This window comes from Ambystoma mexicanum, chromosome 11 (genome assembly GCF_040938575.1).
Source record: "Ambystoma mexicanum isolate Mex_15411 chromosome 11, UKY_AmexF1_1, whole genome shotgun sequence".
NCBI classification, from domain to species: domain Eukaryota; kingdom Metazoa; phylum Chordata; class Amphibia; order Caudata; family Ambystomatidae; genus Ambystoma; species Ambystoma mexicanum.
In genome coordinates, this window is record NC_090934.1 from 1,456,978,914 (window position 1) to 1,456,997,968 (window position 19,055).

At 46.9% G+C, this 19,055-nt stretch overlaps 1 protein-coding gene across 2 annotated transcripts in view; it reads right to left on the minus strand.

The window, feature by feature from the left end:
- The window catches only part of PIAS1 (protein inhibitor of activated STAT 1), a 1,034,011-nt gene extending 1,017,085 nt beyond the window's left edge, over positions 1-16,926 (minus strand). Inside the window, exon 1 of one of the 2 annotated variants that reach the window (XM_069625121.1) lies at positions 16,883-16,926. In XM_069625121.1, the coding sequence (XP_069481222.1) occupies positions 16,883-16,906 (24 nt within the window). In that variant the 5' untranslated portion in view covers positions 16,907-16,926. The remainder of the gene's footprint in view (positions 1-16,882) is intronic. The other variant, XM_069625120.1, reaches the window with a different exon arrangement.
- Between the last annotated feature and the right edge of the window lie 2,129 nt (positions 16,927-19,055).

The following is a 19,055-nucleotide window of genomic DNA, read 5'->3' on the forward strand; positions in this document are numbered from 1 at the left end:
AATAACAAGTTACTCACTGTACTGACCATCTTACTCCTAAATCCATAGTCGCCTTTCCTCCATACATTTGGGACATTCCGACAGGAGCACTTTTTGAAGCATTAAAAACATTATTGCCTGGGATTCCAAGATGGCCGTTGCAACTTGAAGACATGTAGAAGCACGCTGCTGTAACCCAAAACTGGGTAGCATCAGCTGTCCTAACAACTAAATACCGGATGGGGGCAATAAAACAGCAGGGGACCCCCGCTGCACCCACTTCAATATTGCTGACCCGAAGGGAACCCTACTGGACGGACCAGCAGGTTGGCATAGGAAGGATCGGAAAGCCACCTCAGGCAGGGAGTGGCCCACAGGACGTAGTGCTCAGCCGGGCCCACACTGCAGAACGAGCTCCGGGTTGTGGATTGCTGGGCCCGCTATGTGGAGAGGAACCTGCAGGAAACGCATACACTGTCGGTCCAGCCTCCCTCAGCCTGTTGAAGCTGATCGTGCATATGCCTTGAGAATCCCGGGCAAGGGGGGGGTGTGGAACTTTTTAAGGGGAAACGGTGGATGGAGAACTCCCTTACTGAAAAAGGTTAAGCACAGCCTGACCGAACTGGGCACCAGCCAGGAGCTGAGATCAAGACAATAGTGCTTACAAGAGGCTGACAGTGAGCCACCCCTTAGCAATGGTTTCCCATGGAACATATTTTTGGAAAGCTGCAGGGTCCCCCCGCACCAAATGTATGTGGATACCCTTTGGGGCATGAAGGCCTTGAACCGAATATGCTTTCGAAAATGCACAAAGCCACCCAAGGTGAAATGGAAGCTTTTGCAGCTGGGGTTCCTTTAAGGTTGCCAAAGGTAACGAAAAGTTGAGAAGAGCTTCTGAATTCACTTGTCTGTCATGAACCATCGAACTCGCCCCTTCTGGGCCTCCTGGTCCCCAACACGTCAGGGTTTACACTCCATAGTACTACCAACATGGCAGCAAGCTAAGAACGCTGCTCACCAGTTGTCATGTTCTACGCAGCGTGCTCTATAAAGAAACCACACCGCCGCGGGTCTCAACGCTGCTGCTAGCTGTGACCAGACGTGTGCTCCGTACTCTCCCTTGTATTATTCTGCTGTTTCCTGGCTCCTGGATCCCCTTCTTCCAATTACCTTCCCTCCTTGTCAAGCCTTTCCCGGAATCCCTGCACCGCTACCACGTGCACCTCATCCTCTGAATTCCTGGAGTTTCCCTTGATCCCGGACATCGAAGCTGAACGCAATCTGGCCGAACGGGCTTGTATAAGACCTGAACCATACGAAAGAAGACTCCGCCTAAAGAAGTCATCAGGCAACGAAAACAGGTGAGAAAGGGGGAACCTGTGATAGATTGAGACGCCACCTAACCGAAGTAGATAGACATGGAGGCGGCGATCCAGGATCTTATGCGCGGCATGCAAGAACTAACGACCGAAGTACAAAACTTGAAAGCTGAAAACGCTGCGTTAAAACAATTGGTACTATCCCGTGACTCTGCCACAAAGGATAGTGTGCTATTGGGCGGCATTGTTGACAAATATGAAGGCTCTGCGATAAACCTCCGGGGATTCCTGGATTCTTGTTTCGTCCACTTTACCTTTAAACCTTATTATTTCTCCACCCCCAGGGCTAAAGTGGGCTTTATTATTTCTCACCTTTCCGGGAATGAATTAGCCTGGGCCACACCATTAGTTAATTCTGGAGATGTCCTTTTGGATGATTATGATGGACTCATTCAAGCACTTAAAACCATGTTTGACCGTCCAGAACAGATCTTTAGTGCTCAAGAACGTTAACTCGATTCAAGCAACTGGCTAAAGAAGCAGGTTGGCCTTCTGAAGCTTGCTTCACTCTCTTTCGAAGAGCGCTAAATGAACATATTAGGGATGAATTAGCCAGGGTGGCACGTCCTAGTTCTTACCAGGCACTTATGGATCTTGCTCTACAGATTGATGTTCGCATCCAGGAAAGGAAGGCAGAGAAAAGAAAGACCAAGTCACCCCTCCATAAGAATCCCTTAGAGACCCCCTCGAAATCCGAAGATTCTTCTATTCCTACAAGCGAACTAGAACCCATGCAACTAGGGGCCTTCCATGGACCCATATCCCCCCAAGAAAGGTTGCAAAGGATCCATACTGGCTTATGCATGTACTGTGCCTCGGACAAGCATTTAGTCAGAGAACGTCCAATAGCCCCTGCGCGGCGTTCGGGAAACGCCAGCTACCGATTCTAGATGGAGCTCAGTTTCAGGAGAGAGATGCACGCTCCAGATCTACACCATCCTTGAACTCTCCTGGACAGAACTCTCTGGTAATTTTACAGGCCTTTCTATCGCCATCCAAAAAGGAATCCTACCCCATTCTGGCACTAGTGGACTGTGGGGCCATGGGAATATTCATAGACCAAGAATGGGTCCTTAGACATCATCTTGCAACTTGTAGAAGCAATTGATGGGAGACCTCTCTCCTCTGGACCCATAACCCTTCAGACCAAGGAAATCGAGCCTGCAATAAACCATCATCGAGAAAAGAAGGTTTGACATCATAAAATCTGCCCATTAGCCAATGGTATTGGGAATGCCCTGGCTACAAAAACACAACCCATACATCAATTGGACAGCAGGTTCCCTGTTCCTAGGTTCCGAATTTTGCATGTCTCATTGTCTACTCCTGGATCCCTCTCCGACACCGTCGGAAGAACGTTCAACAACCCAGCAAGGTCCTCTCATGGTCTCTAACATCGTCCAGGTTCCTAAAGCCTACCAGGAATACGTTGATGTGTTCTCTTCCGCTATTGCCCAAGCCTTACCACCCCATAGGCCAGAGGACTGCTATTGAAACCGAACCTTCAGCTGTGATTCCCTTTGGAAGGATGTTCATTCTGTCTGAACCCGAGAAAAAGGCCCTTCGTGAATACCTAGAAAACAGCACCTACGCCCATCCAAGTCTCCAGCTGGACCTTCATTATTTTTTGTTCCTAAGAAAGACACCAAAGAGCTCAGACCTTGTCTTGATTATCGATGTCTTAATCAGTGCACCCTTAAGGATCGTTTTCCATTACCCTTGATCTCAGATATCCTGGAAGCCGCAAGAGGAGCTGTAATATTCACCAAATTGGATCTCAGGGGTGCCTATCTGATCCGTATTAGGGAAGGAGACGAATGGAAGACAGCCTTCAGAACACTCTTTGGCCATTATGAATACTTGGTCATGCCCTTTGGACTCTAATGCCCCGGCAATCTTCCAACGCTTCATGGATCGGGTATTTTCGGATATGCCATTTCTTTTTGTCATCGTCTACCTGGACGATATTTTGATATTATCTAAAGATCCTCTCAAGCATGAAGAGCATGTTAAGGCAGTATTACAACGGCTACGTGATCACAAGCTTCTAGCAAAACCCAAGCAGTGCCTTTTTCATGTTTGCACTGTTCACCATCTAGGATTTTTGTCCTTAGCCCAGACGGCTTAGGAATGGATCAATCCAAGATTAAGGCCATACTATCCTGGCATACTCCGACCACCGTAAAACAGATCCAGTCTTTCCTGGGCTTGGCCAATTTCTATCGGAAGTTCATACCATCCTTCTCCGAGATTGTTCAACCGATTATTGCCTTGTTGAAGAAAGATAATCCCTTTCATTGGACATCAGTCCAGGAGAAGGCTTTCCAACGCTTGAAAACAGTTTACACAAGCCCCTATCCTGGCTCAACCTATTATGAATCGATCATTCCTAGTAGAAACAGACGCCTCTAACTATGCCATCGGAGCAGTTCTGAAACAGGAACTCGATGACGGACTGAACATTCCATTGCCTATCTTTCACGGTCATTGACCCCCAGTGAAAGTCATTACTCAGTTTTAGAAAAGGAACTGCTAGCCATCCGTCAAGCCTTCACCGAGTGGCGTCATTTGCTTCTAGGAGCTAAACATCCGGTCCAGGTTTGCACGGACCATCGAAATCTCCAAGTATTACAGGCCCTGGAATGCAGGAACAGCCGTCAAGCCTTCTTCTTTGCCCAATACCAGTTCCAGATTCACCATGTTCCTGGAACACAAAATATAATCGCTGACGCCCTGTCTCGGCATCCTGGCTATGAACCTCCTGAAGACCGACCATTTCCTAAGATGTTTCCCCATACAATATTTGTAGCCCAAGCAACGAGTCTCCTAGATGAAGTCCGCATTCAAACTCAATCCTTGAGCTCTGGAAAGACATCTCAAGCAAGAACCAGTGGAATTTGAAGACTAAGCATGGATACTTGTTCAAAGATAACGCCTTGGTCATCCCAACACAAAAACTACAACAATGGATAATAAACTTCTGTCACAATACCATTTACTCCAGACATTGTGGTATTATCAATACCCTCCAACTAATTCATAGGCAACTTTGGTGGCTCGGAATGAAAGCCGACATACAATTGTACGTTCAAGCATGCTCTGTCTAATCAAAACAAACATGACAACAAAAGACCGGCGGGTCTATTGCAGCAACTTCCACTTCCAACAAGGCCTTGGGAATGCATAGCTACAGACTTCATTGTGGAATTACCACCTTCCAGGGGATACACAACCATTATAGTCACCATTGACTTGTTCACTCATATGGCTCATTTTACACCTCTGTATAAACTGCCATCCTCGTCAGAACTTGCTGGAATTTTCCTGGAACACATATTCCGACTACATGGACTCCCTTCCAAGATCATATCGGACAGAGGGCCTCAATACATTTCTCAGTTCTGGAAACTTCTTTGCCAAATACTAGGAATTCAACGCGCCCTCTCCTCAGGTTATCATCCCCAAACCAACGGAGTTACAGAGCGTGTAAATCAAACCTTGGAACAATATCTCTGTTGCTTCACTACCAAGGTCCAGGACGATTGGTCCCTTTTAATACCAGTGGCTGAATTTGCTAATAATAATAATAATAATAATAATAATAATAATTCGGACCACTCGGACGTTAAGACCAGTCCTTTTTTCTGTAGCCAAGGATTCCACCCTTCAGTTCTACCTTCTGTCCTTCCACACCCTACACCAGTCCCCACAGTCGACTCCTGGATTGAAACACTCATTAATGTACAAAGAGAAGCCAAAGAACAATTAGAGAAGGCCAGGACCCAGACCAAACTGTATGCGGACTCCAAAAGAAGGCCAAGCCCCACCTACACAATAGGGGATAAAGTTTGCCTATACTCGAAGCTGCTGCCACAGCATCTGCGACCAAATAAATTGGCTCCCGGGTATTATGGGCCATTCCCTATAAAGGAAATCATCAACCCAGTGGCCTTCCGACTCAAATTACCAGACTCCTGAAAGAAAATCCACCCAGTCTTTCATACATCCTTAATGAAGCCATAAGTCCAGACCTCTCGAACGAACCTCCGGCCTAACCCAGAGCTCGTCAATGACCAACTGGAGTATGAGGTCTCCAGGATTTGTGATTCTAGATATAGACGTGGCAAACTCCAGTACCTGGTAGAATGGAAAGGATATCCCCCCAGTGAACGCACTTGGGAACCAATCTCAAACTTAAATACCCCCAGGTTACTCAGAAGGTTTCATCTCATACACCCGGGCAAACCCGGTGAGACAGGTTTCCGGAGGGGGCATGCTGTCATGAACCATCGAACTCGCCCCTTCTGGGCCTCCTGGTCCCAGACACATCGGGTTTACACTCCATAGTACTACCAACATGGCAGCAAACCAAGAATGCTGCTCACCAGTTTCCACGTTCTACGCAGCGTGCTCTATAAAGAAACCACACCCCTGCGCGTCTTAACGCTGCTGCTAGCTGTGACCGGACGTGTGCTCCGTACTCTCCCTTGGATTATTCTGCTGTTTCCTGGCTCCAGGATCCCCTTCTTCCAATTACCTTCCCTCCTTCTTGTCCAGCCTTTCCCGGAATCCCTGCACTGCTACCGCGTGCACCTCACCCTCTTTTCTGAATTCCTGGAGTTTCCCTTGATCCTGGACATCGAAGCTGAACGCAATCTGAAGCCGAGGACAGCCAAGCAGGCTTCTATAAGACCCGAACCATACGAAAGAAGACTCCGCCTAAAGAAGCCATCAGACAACGAAAACAGGTGAGAAAGGGGGGAAACCTGTGATATTGTCCTTTGTAGATAAAATGTAAGCGCTCTTCTGATGTCTGAATTGTGTAAGACCCTTTCTGCGTCCGACGTCGGGTCCGGGAAGAAGACAGGCCAGGAAGTATTCTGGTTAATGTGAAAATTCAGATACCCTTCTTTCCTTCCAAAGGTTGTATGTGCAAAGCACCACCCTATCCATATGAAAGGTTAAAAAGGGTTTCTCAATAGAAGGAGCCTGTAACTCACTTATTCTCCTGGCCAGTGTGATAGCCACTAAAAAAGCCACTTTTCAAGAGAGGAACTTAAGCACTGTAGTCTCCAGGAGATCAAAAGACTTGCGACAGGATTACATTGAGATCCTACTTAATTAAGGTGAGGTGACTAGAGGAAAATCTATGAACAGCTAAATGAAGTTTTATGATTGGACTGGAGTTTAAAAGAATAAGCATCTGTGCTAAGTTAAGCACCCATGGCAGACAAATAAGCTACACACGACAAATGTGGATGCCGGTTGCTGCCAGGTCTGAAATGAATGATAGGACCCAGTCAATAGAAGCCAGACGAGGATCAAACTGCCCGCCAAGGCACAAGTGACAGAAACAAAGCTACTTGCTTTTTTATTGAGCTTGTGTCGAAGGTTTGCATGCTGCCTGGATGGTACACATTGTCTTCCGAAAGACTGAACGACGCTAGGGTGTTGAACTCAGGAACCACTGGCCTAACGCAGCCAGAACCCAGTTTTGAAGTCCACCCGCCAGACGGCGCACATTGATCCAATACCACAACCACCACACCTAATGCTAGAATGCAGCTACCATCAAACTACTACATCAGCTGCACACTTAACTGGTGCACCCAAGCACCCTTCGACACCCTACTTCTACTGACTCGGACTACGGTCCCCGAGGGTGTTCAACCTACCAGCGCTTTGAGGTCATAATGATATATAAATGCCAAATAACATAACCATGCTGCTAAGCTTCATCTCTGCACCCTTTTTGCATTGCATTTTGTGCCCATTGTCTTCTTGTTACCACTATGCCACCTGGCAATTTTTGTGTTAACAGTCTCAGGGGAGCTCAGGGTTCCCTTCCCCCATAGTATCAAAATCACTTCTCTTCAAAACCACTGCACGTTATTTATTTCTGTGGGGACACCCTGGTTGTGGTGCAGTTAACAGACTGCATGGTCCACCCACTACAGGTTACACAAACAGGGACCCTTGTAGCCTCTCGGTTTAATGTTCTTAGTCCTTCAATTATCAAATCTTCAGCCACTTTAAGTTCTGTTTCCTTGGCAGAGCGGGTTTTTGCTCCCACTTCACAGTTCGCCCCTTCTGTCGTTCAATTTATTCCGTTAATTTTACTGTACGTAATCTTTATCAAATGCAAAGTTTCCAGCCCTCTTCTTTCAGCCATCTCATTCATCAGTCAGAGCTGGTTTTGCTCTCACTTCACTGCTGCTCCCCTTTTCTGCCACTCAATTCCTTTCCTTCAAGTCAGTTTGGAGACATTCGATAACGTACCTCTTGTACGAGACCACTCTGAGACACTATCACTTAAAGTCTTTACGATCACTATACTTTCACCTGTCCGTTCATTCGCGAGCCCAGATCTCTCTTCACTCAAAACTCCCGTTGCTGCTTTGTATGCCTTCTTCGCTCCACACAATCCTTGCGGTCGAGATCAGAGTCTCACCTCCTGTCCCTCAGACATTCCTGCGTCCGTTTCTCTGCCCAGGAGAACAAGCACTCCGCAGCCACAATGAAGGGACTGATCCATGCCATGTCCTCGTTCAGACCTCACCAGCGCATGTGTACCATGGCCTTGTTCAGACCTCACCAGAGCATGGGAGACATTGCTCCTTCGGCCCACTTCTACCACCTGCCACACTGTGCATGTCCTCAGCGTCCCGCTCTTCAAAACTACCCTCATGGCTGGTCCCGCTTCCCTGCTGCTCTCAATCGTCCTGCGCTCCAGATTTTATCCATGTGAGCCCTATTAAGGGGTTTCAGGTACAAGTCCTTAGGCTTCATTGCCTGACCACAATAAAAGGAACATGCCCGATTAGTTCTGTGTTCCATCCCAGTACTAAAGTGATGTTTTCCATAGGGTAATCTGTATTACTCTATGAATGATCTTCCTCCTCTTAGTACTTGGTCTGAGTTCAGGGGAAATAGAATATGGGCAGGAATACCCTACGAAGGCAGAGGGAGAGTAAGGTAAGTCACTGTCAGCAAAGGAGGGGGATACTGTGTCTTGCCCTATGACAACCTCTCCCAAAGGACCCTCCACTTATGTGATCCTCCCTCGCTAGTCCACCCCCAAGGTCGGGATCCAAAAGCAGTGGCCCTTTGCTGGCCACCAGAGTAGAAGATCCCCAGGGAGTAGATGCGAGAGCATCTTCAGGTTTCTCACACTACCTATTTAAGTTCCATGTGTGCCTCAACTATGAAACAAAACATAATGGCACTACACAGTTTGAGAAAACGGTCATATTTCATAAATATATTCCCTTCCAACTCAGCAAAAATACATGACACACCCTTGTTCATAGATTTTCCACAAATGCTGTTAATATCTGGGGCAAGGCCATCACAGTTGTGACCTTACATAAGGTAAATACTGGCAATATTTGGGCAAAGCAATCACAGGTGTTTCCTTACAGAAGAACTACTGGTATTTTAGGTCTATATTGAAAAATGGCAAACATAATAGCGAGGAGTCCATTTTTTTTTCCTGCACCACTACTTCATTTATTCCTGTGCTGAGCAAATATTTCATTTTTCAATCATTTTTTTCATATGACCACACCCCTTCACTGAAGATACTGTGCCCCATCAATGACCAGTAATGTTAACTAGAAAATGATGAATATAATTAATTTGTATTATATGGACCTCACAGGGGTATTTGAGACTGCACTTGGCATATGATTAATCTACCAGGGACAGGAATCTGGATTTAAATATGCATTTGGAGGTGCTACTTTTAAATGATGGGAGCAGATACATGTGCGAGGTTGTGCCTTACATAGGACTTCTATGACTGATAAAAGTCCATATTGATACCTCTGGGTTATTCCATAATAAACTGGTGATTTTTTTAACATCGCCTCTATGTCCCACACTAGTTTTCCTTAGGCTAACGTTATTGTTCGATCTATTAGGCACACAGCATTTGCTGAAAAGATGGCAAACTAGAGGAAATGAAAATATGCCAGATGTTGAAAGTTTACAGCATTTGAACCAATGGTTATTTACACAAAAACATGCGTGTGGTCTCATTACACAAGAGGAACTATGAGAAGGTATTCTTTCCACAAATTATTGAAAACGTGGCTCTCCACTTAAAAATCGACTCTTAGCACAAACAGAATAAACAACCACAATAAGCAGAAACCCAAGGTTGTTGAATCAAATATAACAATCCAGCATAGAGACCCAAAACTTAAAACGGCCAGTGTAAATAAAAACAGATAAACTGAGTAGAACGAATGAAGTGGATGAAACGGGACGAATCGGACAGAACAGAAGAAGAGGGAGAATAGAAGTATCCTGAACATATGAAGTGTAAGGAACGGAAGAAGAATTAGATGGAACGGAAGAACTGGAGGGACAGAAGATAGAAGAGGGGGAATAGAAGTATCCTGAACAGATGAAATGTAAGGAACAGATGAAGTAGACGTAATGGAAAAGTAGATTGAACGCGTGGAAAGGATGGAGTAGATGGAAAGGGTGAATGAACAGAGCGGAAGGAGTAGATGTAACGGATAGAGCGGACAGAACAGATTGAGTGAATGGAACGGATAGAGTGAATGAAACAGAGAGCTGGTTGGACTGAGTCTACTTGTCAGAACAAACGGATAGAGCGGATCGAATGAATAGGAAGGATGGAACAGATAGAACACATTAAACAGATGGGAAGAATGAAATGGATGGAGAAGATCATGTGGAAGAAGGGTTGAGTGTATGGAAGGACTAGTAGATTAAAATGGATGAAACAGACCAAGTGGATGAAACAGACCAAGTGGAATGAACTGAGAGTAAATAAAACAGATATGATAGATGTTACAGATTGAGTGCTCTATCTCAAGCACCTTACTGACAACCACCATATCACACTACCACGCTTACTCTCTCCTATACACCTCCACTCAACTAGAACACAGCAATACTATGACACATAAGGTACAGCTGTTCTCATAGTAACACCGGCCACATACTCCTCCTCATCCTAATTAAACACAGCTAGCTGAGCACACACTGCTAGCTTAAGTGTCTCCTCAGGCCTAACGCAGCCAGAAATCCGTCTGGGTGTCAACCCTCCAGAATGAACACATACCCGACCTCCCAACCACCACACCTACCACTAAGAAGCGGATATCATGCAACTGCCACACCGGCTGCACACATATCTGGTGCACCCCCGCACCTTATGTCTCTCTCTCTCTACTGACGACTGCGGTTCCGGAGGGCGTTCAACCTACCAGCGGCGTTGAGATCATACTGATGATACATAAAGCACTTTTTAAATGCCAAGTAACATAACATACATCCAACAACCAGGTTGGTCCCATAACAATTGGTTGGGTAAGTGTGGATTAAAACAAATATATATCTATACACTGTTGACAGATAACACTAAATTGAAAGTCACAATTTAGAGGAAGCAAATAAGATCTGTTTCTTGCCATCCAAGCCAACAGCAAGGCGGGGCGGGGGACTCCTGTCTGATGGAGAAATTGTTTAAGATTGCTTGGGATCCATTAGTATTCCACAGCAATCAGAGAAAAATCAGTCACAACAAAGGATAGTAAACATAGCATCAAACGGATGTGTATATACCCAGAATCCTTGGAATTCCATGCTGAAATTGTATTCGAAATATGCCTTTGTGCATGTTTTTTTGAATTATTCCTTTCTTGCCCATGCCTTGTTTATTTTGCCAGTTCAACCTGTTGCCCATTTGACAAAGACGACAAACGTTATAACTATGTAGTGCACCACATTTTCCCCCAGAGGATAAATAGAGCTCTTTTTGTTTATAAATAAACCGATGAGTACTGTGCCTGTTGGTCCTTGAGCTGTGGTGTTCAACCAGTTTGCTAACTACCTTTTGAATAATGACGAGAGACTTCGATCTGGCTTCTGTATCAAACACTCAACAGAAACTGCACTCCTGCAGGTCTCAATTTTCTCTGATACTCAGTAATCCAAACTTTTCTACATGCATCCTTGGAGACATTTCTGCCGCTCCGTCACTTCCCTTTCCACATCACTCCGAAATATATTGAATTTGCAACTCTGCTCTACTATGGAGGGCCTCCTACCTGGAAAGGTACTCTTTAAAAGTCTACTGAAATGCACAACCCTGATTGAATACCAATCGCGGTCAGCATGCCCGGCTACACCCCAAGGATCAGTCCTTGGACCCTGTTCTTCACCATCTATATATTTCGTCATTTGGCTTTCACTACCACCTCTTTGCGGGTGACATTATCTCTTTTACCAGTAGCCATCTCAATCTGTAACTGGCCGTTTCTCCCCGGCCTCATTACGAATGTGTAAAAAAAATACAAAATTCCAACGCACCCCTCCCTGCCCCCATCTCATCTACATCCAGTCTAAACTTTGTATTCACTCACCCAAAAATTGTAGTTTTGGAGTGTTCTCATTGCGACTATTCTATCAAAGCCCCTGCTGCTCACAGTAACCCGCTCAACATTTGGAAAAATCTTCCATTTCTTACTCAATCTATTAAAGATCTCCTCTACGCTCAAGCTCAATGTGCCACCTCACTTCAACTTTCTCCATACTCACCCTGCCCCACTAAAAACCAGTTTCCATCAAAATCAAATCCATTCCCCCACTGCAGCTGTGAACCTCTTCAAAAGATGGATTTAAACCATTTACTGACCAAAGAGCTCCCCACATTCCCTCCCTCTGTTACCCAAACTATTCAGTGCGCCACAATAATGTAATTTTGTATATGTGTACAGTACTCTCTTTAGCTTCTAACAATTGTCCACCATGTTAATATTGTTTGTTTTATGTCGCACTTTGAACAGGCACGCTTTCGGGGGAATGACAGCATCTGTCATTTCTAATCAAAACGGACATCTCTATCCTTCAAATAAATACATCATTTCAGAAATGTACTATTAGGTTCCCTACTTGAAGAGAAAGGGAAATTAACAAAGGAGATCCACTAAATGTACACTTGCCTCGAACTTACTCTACTCCCATATAACTATTTTGTACAGGCCACAATGGCCACCAAACATGGTTAAAATGGTGAGAGCTGTGTGGCATTTATACAAAACGTTTCTTGCATCTATTCCATGTACTGCAAGTAGACAGAATTCTAGGTACAAGCAACTCTCACATCTGCACTCAGCCTAGACAGTGCCAAACGGACACCCCAGCCCATCCGTCACACGCAAGTAGAGGCGAGTAATCCAAAGGGTAGAGCATCCGTCCGTACTGCTTACCCCAGAATGCCAGTTTCACGATGTTCCCTCTGGCCCCACCATACACACCAATACAGATTCCAGGGGATACAGCACACCAAATGCAGGGCACGGCACTATGAAGGCATATTATGCGTTAGATAATACACCAGAGAATGCCGAGGCCATGTGGTCCTCTGTTGTGCTTCCCTCTCCCTTTGGTCGACGCATGGTGGGTGGGTCATGTTTCCATGCCACTGGAGAACCTCAGTGCAGAAATGAACTAAGTGCGAATGAGCACGTTGAGCGTGGCCAACAGTAGAAGAAATTCCACACCGACAACTCTAAGCTACGTTTCCACTACATAATGCGGGGTCCTGCAAATACATGTGCAAGAACACTCGAAGGCAAGGTGGTTTAGTTTCCCCACAATTAATTCAAAAGTCAAAATGGCTTTGCAAAAGAGAAAATAAGGTATTTGACCCATTCTCCGCATATCAAAAAGGGATAATTTGGGTAGGGTCAATTGAGAGGGGAATAATGCATACTGAAGGGATTAGTGCAAGCGTCAAAGACAATAGCAACTACTTTAGAAATGTACGAGCTAGTTTTTATAGAGCGTAAACCTAGCTTCACAATAAGGGAAATGCCGTGATACGATGAAATAAAATGGATATAATTACATGGTTACAGTATTAAGGACACGGAATGAGTGGAAGGCAAGTAATAGCAAAAACTACAAAGTAGAGTAGAACGGTTACCTTTCAGGAACTGTTCTACAAGAAACATCAATAATGAAAGACGTCACAATATTTGGAAGCATTACCCAAAGGCCAGCCAATGCTAATAAAGCAGGAAGCTGCTGGCTGGCTTAACACTCGTCGGTACAAATTGAACTGGAAAGTGAATGAATGATCATTAACTAAGTAGTTCAATCAGGACCGGCTGGATTCTAAAACGATCTTGGAATAAATACTGATAAAAGGAAACCCCTGGTGTTATCTAAAAGGGCTTGCGGTCTATACATTTGGAAGGGCAAATCTCATCATTAACCTTATATGAGGAAAGGTCTAGAATAGAAGTCATTGTTAAACGCTACTCGTTGCGTTTGGTACAACAGCAACGAGTATTGCTTTAATCTAGAACATAGCCATGTTCAGGTAACTGGGGCATAGTCCAACTCACTACGGTCAATTGCGTGCTTACTGAAGAGGAGGGCAGGTGCTTAAAGCGCTCATACACTTGGGAAGAGTGTTTTTCAAAGGGCATAAGTAGTGGCGGGGAAATAAAATAAAAATAGTAACGCACAGGGGACAGTCCTTTCGCGTGGGAGGTCAGGCTATCTCCATACATCAAAAAATAAACGATTTAAAGTTTAGATTGATAATTCATACGAAATTGTCAAGCCAATAAAGAGTGCAATTAATGGCAGCATGGAAATAAAGGCAGGAAGGCACAGGGCCTCGGCACGCCTGAGTCTGGGGGAAGAAGGTGGGTGTAGTCGTGCGTTTACAGTGTATTCTGCTGTGCAGCCTAAGGGACGAGTATTAACCTGCTCGGGATTACAAAACATGGAGTCTTAGAGACCATGAAAGCCAAACTAAGCTAATAGCGAGACCTGGAAAGGCACATGCTGCGTTATATATACAGTGAACGTGAATGAGGAAGATCCCATCCCCCCACGCCACTTCAGCCCAGGATGTACACGAGCAGCGCAGCACATGCCAGGGAACGAAATAAGAGAGGGATGTAGGGCTGGAAGCAGGGTGGGGGAGGGGATCGGAATAAGCAGAGCCAACACATGAGGCCCTGCTGCTGACCTATCAGCAGAGGGGGGGAGGGTAGAGCAGAAGATTAACCCCTTCCAGTCTGTAATTGGAGAAGGATAGAGAGTGTCACTGCATTTCAAACATATAGAAAACATTTAAATTAAAAAAAAAGGTGCCGCGGCCAGTGGCCCTGTCATGTTAACCATCACCCCACAAAATGCAACCACCGATTTAACAGGAACTTTTGTCCTTGTACACCCGAACACCACGCATGCACCCTGCCCAAAAATAAGAGCACATCAGCATCAACAAAAACAATTGATCCTCGCGCAGATGCTTCCAAATTAGTTAATTAATCCACCAGGTACCACGAAAGTGTCACCAAGTGGTAGATGGGCAGTTTCTTCCATGCCATCGAGCTAGTCACCCTACCAAATGCACAAACACAGTGTGCCTTTGCTTTGGGAAATATAGTCTTCTCTCCCCAGGTGGTGAAATTGCCCCCTTCCTAAGAACAGATACCCCCTTCCCCCACGCACTTTTCCCTTCTCCCCTCCCCTGAATCTGAATGACACCTGGCCTAGTAAAATCGTTGTCCGTCTTCCCTCTGTTCGCCCTTCCTTGCCTCGTCGCGCCTTGAAACACTGGTGTATAGGCGCGTTATGAATGCTATAGATCATACTTGTTTAGAGGAAGACCAACCACGGCCAAAAGAGACAACTCTCCATGACAATCAGATGCGAGTTGGGGAGGACATGCACCCATAACAGCGATGATGAAAGCCAGTGCAGATTCCCATCAGCAACAACGCGAGTACCGAGGCACCTCTGGCATGGCCCAACTTAGCTGAAAATGTTGGGGGGAAATGACATATCAAGATAAAAGCCACCCCTGCCAAATGAGGGAGACAAAATGGTGTAACAAGCGTTTATTGGGTCAAACACCATTGACCCCCTAAAATGACCACGTTGCAACTTCGTTCATAACGGAACACAAAGTGAGAAGTTCAATCCCACTGGGCGGATCCACAATGCATAGCTGGGGTCCCCCCACCCCCCCCCCATTAGATCCCCACATCCAAAGAGTCAAGAGCGATAAAAAAAAAAAAACGGAGTAGCAAGAGCAGTCTCAAAACTGACACTTCTCCCGACAAATCGGAAATGCTCAGTCTCAAAACAGCAGCACGAGCGAAGACACGAATGTCATGAAGCCTGCCAGTGGCACACGCGTGGACATTAGTGTGCAATACGAGTCCGTTCATATTTTAACCATGGAGACGTAACAAGCGGACCGCTTCCGCAAAACGCCATGCTGTCCAAATATTGAGAAAAGTCATCTCTGTCCCACTGGGATCTGCACGTGACAATATACAAACAAGCCTCGTCTAAAAAGGCAACACTGGGGACCAACCCAACACACCAGGGCTAACATGCGACCTTAAATATCCAAAGCAAGATCTTCCACCGAGACCACAGATCCAGCCTAAAGGAAGCCGCTTTAACTACAGCATTTGGCCTGTTCCTGACAGAACAAGCATGAAGCTACTTTTAATGACAAAAATTCAAATTATGGTGAAAGGCGCTATAACAAATGTCAAAATGAATGAATGAATGAATGACAGCCAAGCATTAGCGGCAAGAATCAAACAACCCAGAGAGAGAGGGGCTAGAGCATTCCTACTGCAAGCTGTTATTAATAACTGGGTCATACAGCATTCAGAGACAGGTTTCACTAATGGGCAGCGTCGTGCGTCTCTTTGCAAACAGAAAACTTATTTAACTGAAGTAACAGCTCAGCTACCCCAACCGAGGACAAAGCCCCAATAACAGAACCAACCCCCATCATCGCAGGTATCACCAGAAGTGATAATCCCAGTACTTTTTTTTTATAAACCATTAATTTTAATTGGATTTTTAAACAAACAAAAAAAAACACGGTATAATGCAAGATCAGCATGCCATATTTCTGGAGGGGGCATCTGAGCAACCTAGAGAGGGAGGCACTTCACGACCACAGAGGAGCAAAGAGGCAACATCCCTGCCGCCCAATCAGAGACGAGTTCCACTAACAACACAGAGAACATCACACATCCCTGCGCTCTCCTCCAAAGGGCACCATGACAAGTAACCACGGGAACCGAGCCAGCTCCCTGACCCCCAGCCCATGGAAACATATTACAAGCCACCAAAAAACAGGGGGGATACGCCTGCAACTTGCTGCGCCCCTGAACCCCCAACACTCCAGGTACCAGTGACACCATCAGAGCAAGGAGACCCATGCCTGCCCCTCTCTGGTCAACGCCCCCCGAAACACACAGCAACTTCAGCAGAGGGCGGGGGGCAGGGACCCAGCCTCGACTAAGGGACTCCCAGAGACAGCTGATCCCAGAATGTGCTACCCGCCCCCCTGTGTGTGCTACCAGCGCAGCAGAGGATCCCGGGCGGTTACAGCTGCCGCGCCCCGGGCTGCCTCTTCCCCACGTCCCTCGCGCCCTCCCCCGGGCTCCACTGGCTGTGGCCCCCGCCGCCAGTGAATTCCAGCTGCGCTTTACCTTCAGTTCCGCACTGTCCGCCATCTTGCCCCTCACTGCGCATGCGCAATGAACCCACTGGGAACGTAGATCCAGAGAGGGCGGCGACGTCACTGCGGCGGGTTTGAAAAAAAAGGCGCCAAAACAACAGGCAAGAAAACGTGACAGAAAACATGGACCACAGGCCTGAAAGAGGAGGCAGGCCATAAACAGAAACAGTGAAGTGTACAACTCACACAACAAGTGCACATACATCTCTCTCAAGCTGTTTAGAACTCCCACAACAAGAGCACAGACATCTCTCAAGATGTTTAGGTTGGATTGAGAACCTGTCCCAATGTTGTGCTGGTCCCACACAGAGGTAGGATTGTGATCCCAGAGGGACTGGAATCAGAATATATGATCTGTAATGATAGCTTATTTATATTGAGCCTATACACCATAGCTCTCAACTCACATGCTTTTGGCGGGTGTCACCCGCCTTGTAAAGGGCTGACTCACCCGCCAAGCCTCCTGCAAGCCCATTAATTCTAATGGTCGTCTCACCCGCCAAAAACAAAATCGGGTGATTTCACCCGCCTTTGCAACACAAATGGTTGAGAGCTATGCTATACACAATGTGTTTCAAATAGCTTCACATAAATGTTAGGGCCTCTCCCTTATTCACTCATATGCATTCTCGCCAATGATGCGCGGAGCCGCTGCTGGTGTCAACCTCCTTTATTCTTAACATAGTTTTAACTGCCCAACGTTCCCTCTGTCCCTCCCCTTCTGCCCTCCTCCCGCTGTGGTGTGTGTTTGCTCTTAAAGGGGCTATGTCCCTTTCTATTCAGATACAACACCTCCCCCGTGCGGGGGGGCGTGGCCAGGAAGCCATGTGAGAAGACGTGTCCATACGGGGGCTCCTGCAGATCCACACATTATCCGACTGAAAACCGTGCATAGACTGATGCAATTATGCTGTGACAAGGAGGATCGTGTATATGAATCTTAGGTGCACGTGTGGATACATTTTGGCACGGACCCGTACTGTAAGAGCGCTGCCAGAAGCTGAGGGAAAATCTCGAGGTGAGAGCGTAACGAAGAAAAAGATGGCCGCCGCCGCATAATCAAGGAACAAAGGAGAGGCTGGCCTGGGCGCCTGGCGACTTGTCTGCCCGCGCGATTGCAGCGGAGGTGCGCGGCATTGGAGGAGCATGGATCGGGTGTGCTACAAACATTAAGGGCACCCGACACCCAGTCCGAGGCCCGCGAGGTGTGCAGCCTCTGTAGGGAAGCGGCTCCGTGCGACGCGGCCCCGAGGCCCGGGAGTCGCTGAAGCAGCCTGGTGCAGGAGCATCAGGATCGGAAGGTGTGCAGCCTGCACGAGCGAGCGGCTCCGGGCGCGGCGGCTTCAAAGCCCGATTCACCGCTGCGAAAAACAGCACGTAACTGAAGGGAAGCCGGGCCTGGTTAGAGATACATTGTATCTCGTGTTACGGAGGATCGGCCACGGGAGCAGCAGTGCGGCCAGTGGACAGCTGGGGCATTGAGCCCTGACAATAACGCGGATGTCTTCCTGGAAGGCTACAAATGTATCGAGCGCTCCGAACACAGAGTGAGGCTCCTGACATTTTGTAGCCCAAGCGCCGGGGCTTTCAATAAGCGTACAGCTGAGGCCGAATGAGGTGAAGGCAGGGCTTGACAGGAGGTGAGAGCCTGCAATACAATATTGGATTGTGGAACTGTTGGCAGGCGAGGGTAAAAAGTGCAGTTAAAGATCCCAGAGGTTCCTGAAAACACACATGGGCACTTCTGAAAGTGCTGGGAGTGCCCTCAGAACTTTTCAAAAGAAGGAGAAGCGCAGTTCCACTCATTATTGGACTGTGAGAGTCAGAGAACGAAGATAGAATGGCCGGATGGGCCAGGGAACAAAGGAGCTTCGTGACAGACATGCAACGGTAGCGAAGGGAAAGCAAAAAAGTGCACTGGGACACCCTGCTGCAAATCCAAGCGCGGACAGGAGGCTGCCCCTGACGGGAGAAATGTCTAATAAGCCCCTGAGAGCGAAGGGTAAACAGCCCACGCTGGACGAATACACCAGGACACCGACTGGCCCGGACGGAGCCAGAAGTAAAGACAAACCCCCAGCAGGGGAAATGGCCGCGGGGGCACGAATCAGGAGGTCCTTGCGGCGATCGCGGATCTGAAGGTG